General features: G+C 39.8%; 1 protein-coding gene across 1 annotated transcript in view; it reads left to right on the top strand.

The window, feature by feature from the left end:
- LOC133990757 (MAGUK p55 subfamily member 7-like) overlaps positions 1-12,839 on the top strand; it is a 26,156-nt gene extending 13,317 nt beyond the window's left edge. The window contains 11 exon segments of the mRNA XM_062429161.1: positions 63-259; positions 335-396; positions 605-616; positions 1,083-1,134; positions 1,642-1,646; positions 4,203-4,376; positions 6,179-6,259; positions 6,366-6,459; positions 6,630-6,738; positions 11,550-11,690; positions 12,609-12,839. Coding sequence (XP_062285145.1) covers positions 63-259; positions 335-396; positions 605-616; positions 1,083-1,134; positions 1,642-1,646; positions 4,203-4,376; positions 6,179-6,259; positions 6,366-6,459; positions 6,630-6,738; positions 11,550-11,690; positions 12,609-12,839 — 1,158 coding nt within the window.

Below are 12,839 nucleotides of genomic sequence, written 5' to 3'. Positions count from 1 at the left end.
AACCAGTTTGTCCTTTTCATGGCAAAAAAAATAACAAAAAATTCAATTATTTCCTTTCCCAGCTGTTTGTACGGACTCTTTTTGACTATGACCCGAGTGAGGATCCCACTGTCCCTTGCAAGGATGCAGCAGTAGCCTTTAAAAGGGGTGACGTCCTCCAGATTGTCAGCAAAGAAGATGACACCTGGTGGCAGGCCCGTCACCTCGGGTATGGTAAAACCCGGGCAGGGCTCATCCCTTCTCAACAGCTCCATGAGAGGTGATCTTTTTATGCTTTTTAGTCACCCACATGAACAACAAAATACAGTCATATAATTGATTTAACTTCTTACAGGAGAGTTGCACTACAGCGACCTAAAGCCCTGTTCAAGCCTCGGCGAGTCAAACCACCAACAGGTGACCAGCCAACAGTTTTCCATAAAATCAGCACACCTGAAAAGAATAAAAAGCTTTTAACACTTTCCAATAAACATATTATAGAGGTCCTTCATTGTTAAGCATGGAGGTCAGAGGTCATGTCTAAAGTTCATGGTTATGTTCAGTGGTTTGGGTGAATCCCTCTCTGTTGTACTCACCATTGTCATTTTCTCCACATGCACCGCAGTTGAAGGGGAAGGTACTGTCAGTTTGAATTTACTATTGAAAACTTACCCTCAGAATAATTGAGCAGATATAATACATGTGTATATTATAGGTTTCGGTTTGAGGTTTTTAAAGATTTAAAGAGTTGTACTATCCAAAGATAACAGTCATATAATGCTCACCGCTCCGTTTTTCCAAAATGGAGAGAATTCTGTTAAATGAAGCCATGTTGTAACCGAGCAGGTTTAAGGTATCCAGTGACTGAACTGTGCTTTTTCACCAGCAACAATTTTTAAGGTAGTTATTAATATTTCTAAATGGCAGATATAATTTCTAATTAAAACTATTAGAATTTCCAAAGAAAAACATGAAGACATTAGGGTTTGAACATATGCTAATACTTTGAGGAAGACATTTCAAAGTAACACACATGTCAGCTTCTTGTGGTTTTTGTCCATGATTTCCTCACTCTTTCCTCGTCTTTCTTCCTGTTTTTCCAGTCACGGAGGACGTAGACTATGGAGCTATAACAGGGATCCACATTGGTGAGATGTTTGACTTGTCTACTCAAATCCTGCTGATACTGGAAAAGGGACCAGTATGATACAAGACAATACAACTTGGCAAGGACCATTACTAGCAATGAAAATAGATGGGGGAAAAAAAAGCAAGAAAAATTGGGGAACCTGGTTATATTTACCAACCAGTTCATATGATGATGTAGTTTCGTGCTTAGATTTAGGGGAAAGGACGGAAACAGCAAATGTGGTTTTAGCCTTCCCATTTATCCCATTTGTCTTGCTCTCATGGATTGGATATGATGTGTGTGTGTGTTTGTGTGTGTGCGCGCTTGTGTGTGTTTTCGTGTGTGCATATGAGCAGTGCAGGATGTTCATATGGGGGTGTGCACTTATGACTGATTGTAAAAAGGCCCTCACGTCAGTACAAAGGCAAGGTAATTACAGATGTTGCATTATATCAGTTTTAAGAGTCATGTGCATTTAATAATGTGAATTTCATCTTATCTCAGGCCAAGTTGCACCTGAGGACATGGTTCAGACTCTGTGTTTCCTCTTTGTCTGGCATGAAAACCCTTACTGATGCTGCACAACTGATGCTGAATGACTACATGCAGAGTAATCAGAGAAGAGAGACAGTAAAGGAGAAGATACATGCAGTATTATAGATACACAAGTAAAGGCATGGTGAGGAGGGGAAAAAGCTTGAATTTAAATAGTTTGTCATTTCGTGAAATGTGTTATTAGCTTTCTTTCCGAGAGTTAGGCAAGAAAGTTGATACCACTCTTATAGTCTGGTAAATATGAAGCTACAGCCAGGAAATATTTACCTTAGTTCAGCATAAAGACTGGCAGCAGGGAGGAACAGTTAGTCTGCCTCTGTCAAGGATAAAAAATCTGCCTGAACAGCACCTCAAAAACAAATTAACACGCAAGTAAGTGTTATGCTAAGCTAAGCTAACCATCTCCTGGTTGTGACTTCATATTTATCAGATAGATATAATAGTGATATCAATTCAATTTAATTTGATCTATAACTGAATTGTTCGGTACCTCTTAATGCAACAGTTTGATTGATACCACTCTCATATCTATACAGTAACTAGCTGATACTGCTGCTAGTTATCCTAATTTAGAATACAAGTACTTTCCAGCAATTCTAAAGCTAATTATCACATTATATCCTGTCTGTTAAATCTACCTAAAAACCAAAATGTAAAAATGACAGTTTACTTGGTTATATGCCAGGCTGTTTCTTGACAGATTTCCTTTAGTCTCAGCTGGTTGCCTGGATCCTGGCCATGAAATTGTCTGGCACACCCTCCCTCCTAAAAAGGCCACATTTTTACACTATGGTTGTTGAAGGGATAAAACAAACACGACTTGATAGATAATTATTGAGCTTGAGAGTCGCTGGTACGCAGATATTGTTACCTTCAGACGGAGCCAGGCTAACTGTTTACCACTGCTTCCAGATCTTATGCTAAGCTAAGCGGCTGCTGGCTCCATATTTAGAATCCAGACACGAGGGAGATCTTCTAATTCACGGCAAGAAAGCAGATAAGCCTATTTCCCCAAATGTCAAACTATTCTTTTAAGTTACCCTAAATATTCTAAGTGAATCTATAGAGGACTACAGTGCTTCATACTGAGTGTTTATGTCCACTTTTTTGCACGACAATTGCGACTCATATCATGTAATCTTAGTATGAAGGGTTCAGGCCGACCTCACAACATGTGTTGCATGTCTTCACTCTTCTCGCAGGTCTTATCTCCTGTCTCTCTTACTTCATATTTTCCAGTAAAGCAGAAATATCTTGTGGCATTTCCAAAAATGTTCTAAGGTTTTACAACTAAGAGCATTTTCAGTCACAGATGAGGATTTCAGTATTACTGAAGACTGACAATTATGAGATATATTTCCTTGAATGTTATTTTGCTGTAGGGAAATATGATTTCTCTTTTGCTGTATAGCTTTGGTTTTATACGTTATTGCTCATTTTTTCGAGTGAAATCATCAGTAAAAATTTCTTGTAAACAAAAAGTTTGAAATCTCTGCTCACAGTGCCATGTCCCTTAGAGTGAAGCCCAGAGAGGAAACGAACAGATATACTTACAAAGTGAAATTACAGCTAACGTCAAAGAAAGCCTGGCATCATCACTTAGCAGCAGTTAACATCATGAAAGAGAGCAAGTATGCCAAGCCAGGCCAAACCACAGTCACATGGCAGACGCTGGTTGTCAGACACTGGCTGTTAGACGGCCTACAAGCCACGCGTTACAGACTATTTTGGGGTGCTTGATCCGAGAGCTGTCATCCCCTCACTGTGATTAGTGTGTTTCAAAGTGTTGAATCAGGATGATGCTTGACACCAGATTTTGGGTTTCTTAAACTGCCCTCATTGTTATCAGGTTATGCACTTTTTAACAGTGTAACAAACATGAAAAAACAAACCCAGTCTTGAATAAATCAAGCCTTACATTCTAATGAAACTTATGATATTTAAAGGTGTATTATCTAAAAATTGTGGTTAAAATAAAACTAGATAACATAAAATAAACAGACCTTCACAATGGAGAACTATGTGCATATTTTAGTATTCTTGCGTCTCCATAAGCTGGAGTAATCATTTTTTATATTAACAATAAATCAAATGACTTGGCTCTCAGTTCTGCTAAGCACTACCCAGCTTTTTAGCGTCTTTTGGCTCAATTTGTTTGTTTTATGGTCCACAGCTTCATAACAACCTCATTTGCAGACATAGCAGACAACAATTTTGAGTGAAAACCCACTTCACGCTACTTGTCCAGCAGCGAACATAATGCAGACAAATTTAGCAACTAGGTGATGAACATGCTAGAGCATTTAGTTGCTTAAGAGATATTTCACTTGGGAGTTGATGGAGGCCAGTAACACAGCTGAAAGGAGATTGAATATTGGACTTATTTTTGCCAGGTTGCCAGAACCACAACTCCCAATGAATGTTAGTTTGATGTGTAAATAGGCATTTTCAGTTTTCATCTGACAAGTAGGTTGGTATACTTAGTAATAGAAAGCCATTTACCGTTCACACACACATGCCTCCTGTACCTCTGTCCCAGCTGGTTTACGGAGGAGTTTTCGACTGGGCAGAAAGAGCAGTATGGCCAGAGAGGTGGCTCGGTCCAGGAGGTGGAGCTCAGGGGTTCACGGGTCATTTTGTTCACCTACCTACATAAAGGTCATCCCATACTGCAAAGACCCCAAGGATAGACACCGCCTGGTCATCCTGGTTGGTATGTATGAGCTAAACATGTAGCTGCATAAAGAGCATGTTTCTATCCGGTGTGGAAAGTTTTGTTTAAAGCACAATGTCAGTTAGTCAATGAGCAACTAGTGTGATATACTGTATGTATTACATGTATGTAACATTTATATATACAAAACCTATACCAGGGTAGTTACAGGGTATGTACAGTATTGCATGCTGTGGTTAAATGTGTTCTGTTTTATATTATCTCACTGCCTTTTTTGTCCTGTACAAAAAAATCAAAATAACATGATCCCATTCACTAAAAGGACAATATTATTGAAGCTTTTATTGATCAAAAGAAAAAGTAAGGCATTGATGAAGATTTATGTTCCCACTCATGAGTGCAAGAACGATCCTTTCCCAGACCCACATAAACACTGTCAGAAAACTCCAAGTTAGAATATATTGTGTTCTCCTAAGTTACGTATGGGCCCACCCCAGATTCAATTCCCTGCCAATCCTGCAGGCCTGCTCTATGTATTTTTGAGCTGTATCTCTCCTCAGGGAATTTTACATTGAGCCCTGCTGAAGGTCTTTTTAATGTCATAAAACGATACAACTATAGGTCATCTGTGACTGAGGGGAATAGAAGAAAGCAGAGAAGAGGAGAGATGGACGGTGAGGAAAAGAAAATTGAAAGTAGAAGAGAGGCACAATGCACTGAAGAGGTGCAAAAACAAAACCAGATAGAGACTGCATAAATGATAGATGAATGGAGAGAATGGGATGAGTGGATTGTGAATAAGATCCCTTATAATGTCAGCCAAGTGCTCCATCATCAAACTAGAACAGTTAAGACAGCTTGGATTTAGATTTAGACCTCTTTAATTGAGTTGGAGCTTACCCCGACTCTGGATTACGTTTTACTGTCTGCTGTGAAGGCTCTTCATTGACCGGAGGTCATCATTAAGAATATATAGCTTATTGGCAATGAGAGTTATAGACAGGAAAACCAAAACCTGGATAGCTAAAACAGGACCAGCTGGCTAATGTTCAACCAGGTTGGAAATGTATCTTTTTTTGTTTGCATTGCATATGCACTTTGAATGAGACAATAGACCATTCTGCCCCAGGAAAGTTGGTGAAAGTGAGTGCCAGCCACTTTAAGCCCTACAGATCGTGTAACTCTTGAAAGAAAAAAAAAAAGGGCAGAAGAAAGTATCCACTGTGCCTGATGATGCACTTCTTCAGCTCTGTGGAGCAGCTGCAAAAGACATTAGCATTGTAAGAGTGGAGAGTCTATAAACTTGATATTTTGTAATGTGTCGAGCTCATGCAACGCTGTGATGGAAAAGGCAGGTATGTCAGGAATCCTACTTTCAGACAGCGCTCCATTAGAGGCTGATGCAATCTGGGGCTGGAGAAACCTGCATTAGAAGAAAATCCCAGATGCTACAGTATGTGTGTGTGTGTGTTTCATCCTGTGCATCCTACACTATAGTGACACTGATACTGTGTGGCTTTGCAGATGTCACATTTAGATGTGATGCTATGTATTTTCCAGAGGGTATAGGAGCATTAAACATTCGATAGAGAGGTACAGACAGAGAAAAAGAGCAAGGTTGGTTGGAGAATAATTTTCAGACTGAAATCAGTATGAAATCAGAGCTCTTTCTGACTTACTCTCTTACTCCCCTATTCCTTCTCTGATGATAAAGACAGATGTGTCACCAGATCACTGAGCTTATTTGATGTTGGACTTGTCGTCTGGAAAACATTAGTAAACAGTGATATTGGGAATGAATACCCGCATACAGAACACAGTGTTTTGATCTTTGTCTTGAGGGCCCAGCGGCGTTGGCGTTAATGAACTGAAGAGGAGGCTCCTGATCTCCGACCCTGACCACTATGGTGTCACTGTACCACGTAAGACATCTTCAAGTTTCATAACTGTCACCTTCACATCCTGCACATTCAATGGTTTCTCATCTTCATAAAGCTGTCGTCAACCTCCCATGCTGTTTTCTTTCAGACACCACACGTGAGAAGAGAAGGCAAGAGAAAGAAGGGGTGGATTATCATTTTGTATCAATTCTCATGTTTGAAGAGGCAATTCTCAATCACAGGTATAAATGCAAATGGCGTCTTTGAGGTTTCTTTTCCAATTGTGTTAAAAATAGCCCTACGTGTGTTTTATTCATTTACTTTTTTATGACTGATATCCGCCATTTCTACCATTTTATTCTGTCTGTCGGGCTTTCCTGTCTTTGTCTGTCATGTTTATTTCTGTCTCTAGGTTTACAGAATATGGGATATTCAGAGGTCACTACTACGGAACAAGTCTGGACTCTATTCACAAAGTGATGGCAGAGGACAAAGTGTGCCTTCTGGACGTGCACCCTAGTGTGAGTAATATGCTATTAGGAAAATATTGAATTAATGAGAGGCAAACAATGTTGGATGGCTTTTGAAGCAAAGTGACAAGAAAAATCACACCAAAATCACCAATATGTCTTTGAAAAAATTTGTCATGTTTTGCAGACTTTAGAATGAATAATGTTTATTGTAAGTATACCGTGAAGCCCCATTTAGTTATGTTCACTTACTTCTTCTCTTTACCTCAAAGAGCTCTGAAGGAATGGTGCTCTCAATTGGACAGACAAGTGGACTGCCAGATTTAGAGAGAACTGGGTATCTGTGGAGTGGATGGTTGCATATCATTCATTATCGAAGCACCAACAGCAGCCTTCCTGGAGCATCTCAGGTGTTACTAGCTCACTGAAAGTGACCCTACAGTAACTGTGATTGTTGATCCTGATAATCTGAATGACTACACACCTCTTGATACATATCCTGTTGAAAGAAAGTTGCTCATCAATCCAAGGACATTCATGTTACATTAGATAATGTTTGATTGGTGAAGGTTTAAGGATGGACCAATTGTGAAATCAATGCAGTGCAGACAATGCTCAGGGTCAACCTCCTGCTCAATGCAACAGCAACTTGACGCCAAGGCATCTAGTCCAGAGAAAAGGGCATGAGTGAGGGAAAACAAGAACAACATAGAGCTGTAGGGGTAGAAACACAACATCACAAATATGATTGGAACAAAGAGTACGTGATTTCTAACCACATCAAAGCTTGACTAATAAAATACAGGATTTCTATGCTGTACTGAGTTGGCAAAAGATTACCTGTCTCTCACTAAACAATGCAAACCATCTGTCCGTGACTAGAGAGATGAGTGGCTCATCACCAGCGATCTCTTTTCTTCGCTTTAAGAATGTCCCAATCATTAATTCATCCAGGAGCTGTAAATCTGGATCTCTCTTCAGCACTTCTTGACTGGCTTGTTGTTTCCTTCTTCCCATTTTCTTTTATTTACAAGAACTTCAGGGCATCTAGCTGCCATCATCCTCTGATGGTAATTGCCTATCTTGGACAAGGATGTTTTGCTACAAGATCTTTGGCACACTTTTAATAGTGGTCTTTACTTGTTTAGGTTTTTGGATGTGATATCAACTAGTCTGTCCTATATATGACTCTTTACACCCTTTGAGAGGACCGTCACAGCTTCATCCTTGGTGTGCGCATCATTTGCTACCCACTGCTGAAACAAAGGCATCAGGCATGTGTGGAATCACCACTGCTTGGGGAACAAAAGCTTACAGTATGTAATGTCGAGCCAGAACTTGGTTCAGAAAACAAAAAAACCTTCAGTGTGGCTTGTTCCAGTAGGTCCTTGATGTAGCTCAAACTGTAGAGTCCATTCCTAAAGTCTGGATCTTCAAACTGTAAAATGAAGCTCTCACGGAGGCCCAGAGTGTTGCGCAGTACTATACATAGCTCATCAACTGATGGGGGGACATTCTGTAGGGAGACACACCTTATTACCTGAGTAATTCGGAGATGCATCATTGAAGAGGCACCAACAGCTGAAACACAGTGAACAAACAAGAAAACCCTTTATATTAACAGGAAAAGTGTATGTGATTGCATTTGTCAAGCAGTCACTATCCTGTTATGTGGTCCAAAGATTCAGGTTGTGTTTAAATGTATGACACTACCCTCCCTAATTAAACATTACCTTAATCATGTAACATGAATGTCCCTGGAATGATGAGCAGCTTTCCTTCAACAAGTTACTCCAGTACTTCAGTCTGTCCAACTGAGAGCACCATTCCTTCAGCATATTTTGTCGTAGTTAAACTTATTCCATGTAGCCCCTCTGATAGCACCCACACAGACACAACTGATACTCGCTCAGTATCAATGTCAGTAGTGCTTGGTTTGAAAATAGTTGGAATCACCAAATAATATGCCAATAGCGGTTGACGCCTTGTGGCCAAGTTGTACAGAATGTTTTTGAAGTTGCCAGCATTATGAACGACTTTTTTAAAGAAAGAACGCTTTGCTTAAAATCATCAGAACTCAATTACTTGATCAGCACAGGATAACGTTCAAGATAATGATGTTTAGGGGTGTAATTTAGTACCGGGAATTATTTCTAAAGGCAACTGTCTGTGGTTAGAGATTTTGGCTTTTAGGTAGCATAGGGATTCAGTTGCGAACGAGGGGCTGGATAACAGCTTCACAATGTCTTTCAATTCAAGGAACGCAGACCAAGTTTTTTCATTCTCTGGCCAATCAACAATGGAAGAAATCTCAGATGTGCCCAGTTCTCATGTCCACTGCCACCAATTGTTTCATTTTTTGACAAGTTTGTCTGTACTGCCTGAGGTCTGTTGAAAAGGAAATGATGCTATTCTATCATTAAGGTCATTCAATATGAAACACTTTTAACAATCACATCTGAAAGACGTGCATAGTTCCACAGGTGAAAGTCCTTCCAGAACAGCATGCAATACATCAGGTGGAAACCCTTTTGCAGAACGAAAGTGGGCAAGTCTTTTTTCAAACCATCAACAGATGAGAGATCAGTTGTCTTAAGCACATTAACAGCTTCGTCAAACTGGTGTTCCCAAAGTAAAAGTCTCACTTCTGACGTCATGCTGCTGAATATCTATACGGACAGCCAAACAATATCTGCAAAATTTCTTAACATTGAAAGACTCTTGGTCGAGTGAGGGTGCACTCACAGTGTCTGCAGATGCATAGAAAACAGTGCCTTTGATATAAAGCCCTTTATACAAACACACCTGTGGTCTCTAAATGCTGAAGGTCTCTAATCAGAAAGACCAAAGACCTTGTTGTAACAATGTTGTTTTATAGTTTTACACAATGCAGCTAGATAAATTGACGATAATATTGAGTCTTATGGGTAAGTTGCCTATCACACGATATATACCACTCACTTTGTGTCTCTTTTATGAAGTCCCCAACTGATTACAAAGTTTAAAATATATGCCAAGAGCTCTGCCTTCAGTGAGAAGTTTGTTTCCCTTATTCACCATCTTGAAATGAACTGTTATGACCATCCCATTTATTGGATCTTTGTAATGTTTGAACAATCTCACTTCTTTCCAAAAACATACTTATAAAAATCTAAAATATGGACATAAATGAATAGTTTTGTTCTTGTGCATTTAGCACACACGCGACCAATTCATAATTGAAGTTCTTTCTATAAAATGACGACCTTTTACGTTCAGTGCCCAAAGGCGTCTCCGTTGAAAGAAATTTGGCTTCAAAGACTGTACTTCATCAGACAATGATGTTACAATACAGGCATAAGCCTCACAGTTATTTTCCTTCAAAACTTTCGCTACAGTTTTCTTAATATTTTGATAAGAAAATTCTCCAAAGTCAAATAACTCATCAATTACTTCCTGCACTGCTGAATTTGAAAGATGTCATATTGTTCGCATGCAGAGAAATAATGATCCCAACTGATGTTAAATAGCCTCTCCATTTCAAGAGCAGGTCCAGGCTCAGGTACACAATCTTATGAAGGTGATGCCTCAGTATCAGAAACAGAATCCTTGTGTTTTACTGCATTTGTAATTGTTTGGTGTACAAAAAACTCTAGTCTTTTAGGGTGGAAAACTTTATTGACTTTTTTGAGCAGTGAATGTTGACAGTACATTCGTCTTGAAACAGCAACTTACAAATGGACATTTAACTGTTTCCCTGTTCCTCAAATGAGTCTTTAGATGAATAAAATATTAATGTTAATGTTGCTTCCAGACAATTTTGTCACCGTCTTTTACATGTCCTACTAAATGGTTTTTAAGTTCAGCTTGGGTTTAAAATGTATTCAAACAGTCTTCATATATACTGACAAGGCCTGAACACCTGATGATCTGATGATGTCCATGATACTCTTTATAATTTTACATATTTATCTCCAACATTTTTTAAATGAATAATCTTTCAAAATATGACAAATTATATAAAACAAAACAAACAGGGATAAAGTGATCAAAAGTGAGCAAAAATGCCACATATTCCCTAGTTAATCTTCCACATTCTGCTGCGGCATCATTTTTCTTACTGTACACATAGTTACAGATTCTTGTTGGCATATTATATTATTAAAGAGGATTTCTGTTTGCAAAAACATGCCACATTTTCAGGCCTCTACCCACCAATACAAAACCTGTAACCATCTTAGTTAAAATTGTATACACAACAGAACACTGGCTTACCAAGTGCTGGTGGGTGTTGTATGTTAACAAGATATTTATTCTTCTTCTGTGGCCGTAAACAAAACACATTGCCACACTCATAAATGTGCTATATTCATAGCCTAACAAGATATCTGGCTTTGACAAATAGTATTGTTGACACAATAATGACACAACAGGCAGCGTGGCTACAACTATGTCCTGGCACTTCCCCACACACCAGAGGAGCCTTTCATAGGAGAGATATAAACCAAGCAACTACACCAACTCACACAGCAACTCCCTCGAAGGGGCATAAATGTACTTCTAGTGACTGTAAATGCCTTAACGGACTCCCTGTCTTCCCAGAAAAGACACAGAGAGCCTGATAGTAGCTGCTCATGTCTGATAAGCTCTCATGTGTCCCCACAACACAGGGGGTGCCTCAAATACCACCAACTCCACTGTAGCATTTTTTTGCATATGCAGGGAGGGTGGGTTCTAGCAGAATGTGATGGTGGAGCAGTAAGCCAACGTTCCGAAATCTTTGTGGCCAGACTACAAGGGTCACGTTTAGACCACATTTTGTACCATAAATAGCTCCTCCAGCTTACATCTAATCTCTTAATTTTGTGTCTTTTTCCCTACAGAAAATAAAGCATGTCTACACATCTGAATTCAAACCATACGTGGTGTTTGTGAAGCCCCCACGTATCGAGGAGCTACGTCTCACCAGACGAAGAGCTAAATTCATCTCTGAGGAGGACACAAACCCAGTCAGGATCTTTTCAGTAAGAGAGACTACAATTTAAAAAACTCAAAGCACATGTGTGAAGTCAGGTGCATGTGTGTCTTGTAACATGCATAGCGGTGTGAGGTCAAACACCCTGGCCTCAATACATCCACCCAATCCAACAGCTGTGCACATACACACACATATCTAAACTTGCTTACTCATGCACACACCTTGCCTTGCTCTTGTTTGACCCTTTGGTTTGCATTTAAGAGACAGAGGGAGTTACAAGGCTGCTTGGTGGGTGGTTTCTTGTCTCATAACTAACACAGGTAAATACACTTTCTCCTAAGGTTGATGAGCTACGTGTGTGTGTGTGTATAAGTCATGAATTAAAAGATTAGGGAGGTTTTTACGAAGCTCTGGTGGGTATGTCAGTAAACTCAAACTCTCAAAACAAAAGTGCATGTTTGACTGTATATGTGTTTTAGGCTGGACAAAAAGATGCTAGGTCACTTTCATAATGTCCATCTGGCTTCTCATTCAGTGTTTGACCCTGGCTGCCTATGTGGCCCTTATTAAACCCATGAGGTCACACACCTGTGTCACAGCCTGGCTTGAGGTTGCCACTGCCAAGCACCACAACCCACAGAGAGTTCAGGCATATCTTATAGGGCTGCGCTTTCGACTTGTACTACAGCTGGAGTGAAAAGGCTTCTTATACTTTACTCTTGGCATGTAACGATGTTCTGTGCTTTGGTCAGTATAGTTGAACGGTCCTGTGGATCTGTTCTATATCCTGTTAATGTATGTGCAGATTTTTCTTAAACAACTTTTAGGAGGATGTTTTTGTCACTGTGTGGTCAGGCTGTACAATCACAAATCAAACTATGTATAGAGGTAAATAAAGTGGCTGACAGCTAGATCTATCATCCTTTTAATGCATTTGATTTACTTGAGGGTTTTCTTTTCACAGGATGAGGATTTTGAAGAGATGCTTGACTCGGCTGAAACCATGGAGAGCCACTACGGTCACCTGTTTGACAAGGTGATTGTGAACGGAGATATTGCGATGGCGTTCAGAGAGCTCAAGGGAGACCTCAAGCGTATAGAAGAGGCAGATGTCCAGTGGATTCCTGCAGATTGGGTTTGCTCCTCACCAACAGAAATGCGGAGAAGTTGCAGTCATTTGAGCAGCTGGATTTGA

This window comes from Scomber scombrus, chromosome 11, assembly GCF_963691925.1.
Source record: "Scomber scombrus chromosome 11, fScoSco1.1, whole genome shotgun sequence".
NCBI classification, from domain to species: domain Eukaryota; kingdom Metazoa; phylum Chordata; class Actinopteri; order Scombriformes; family Scombridae; genus Scomber; species Scomber scombrus.
Note: the sequence above shows the minus strand (reverse complement) of the source record. Positions and strands in the feature narration are given on the sequence as shown.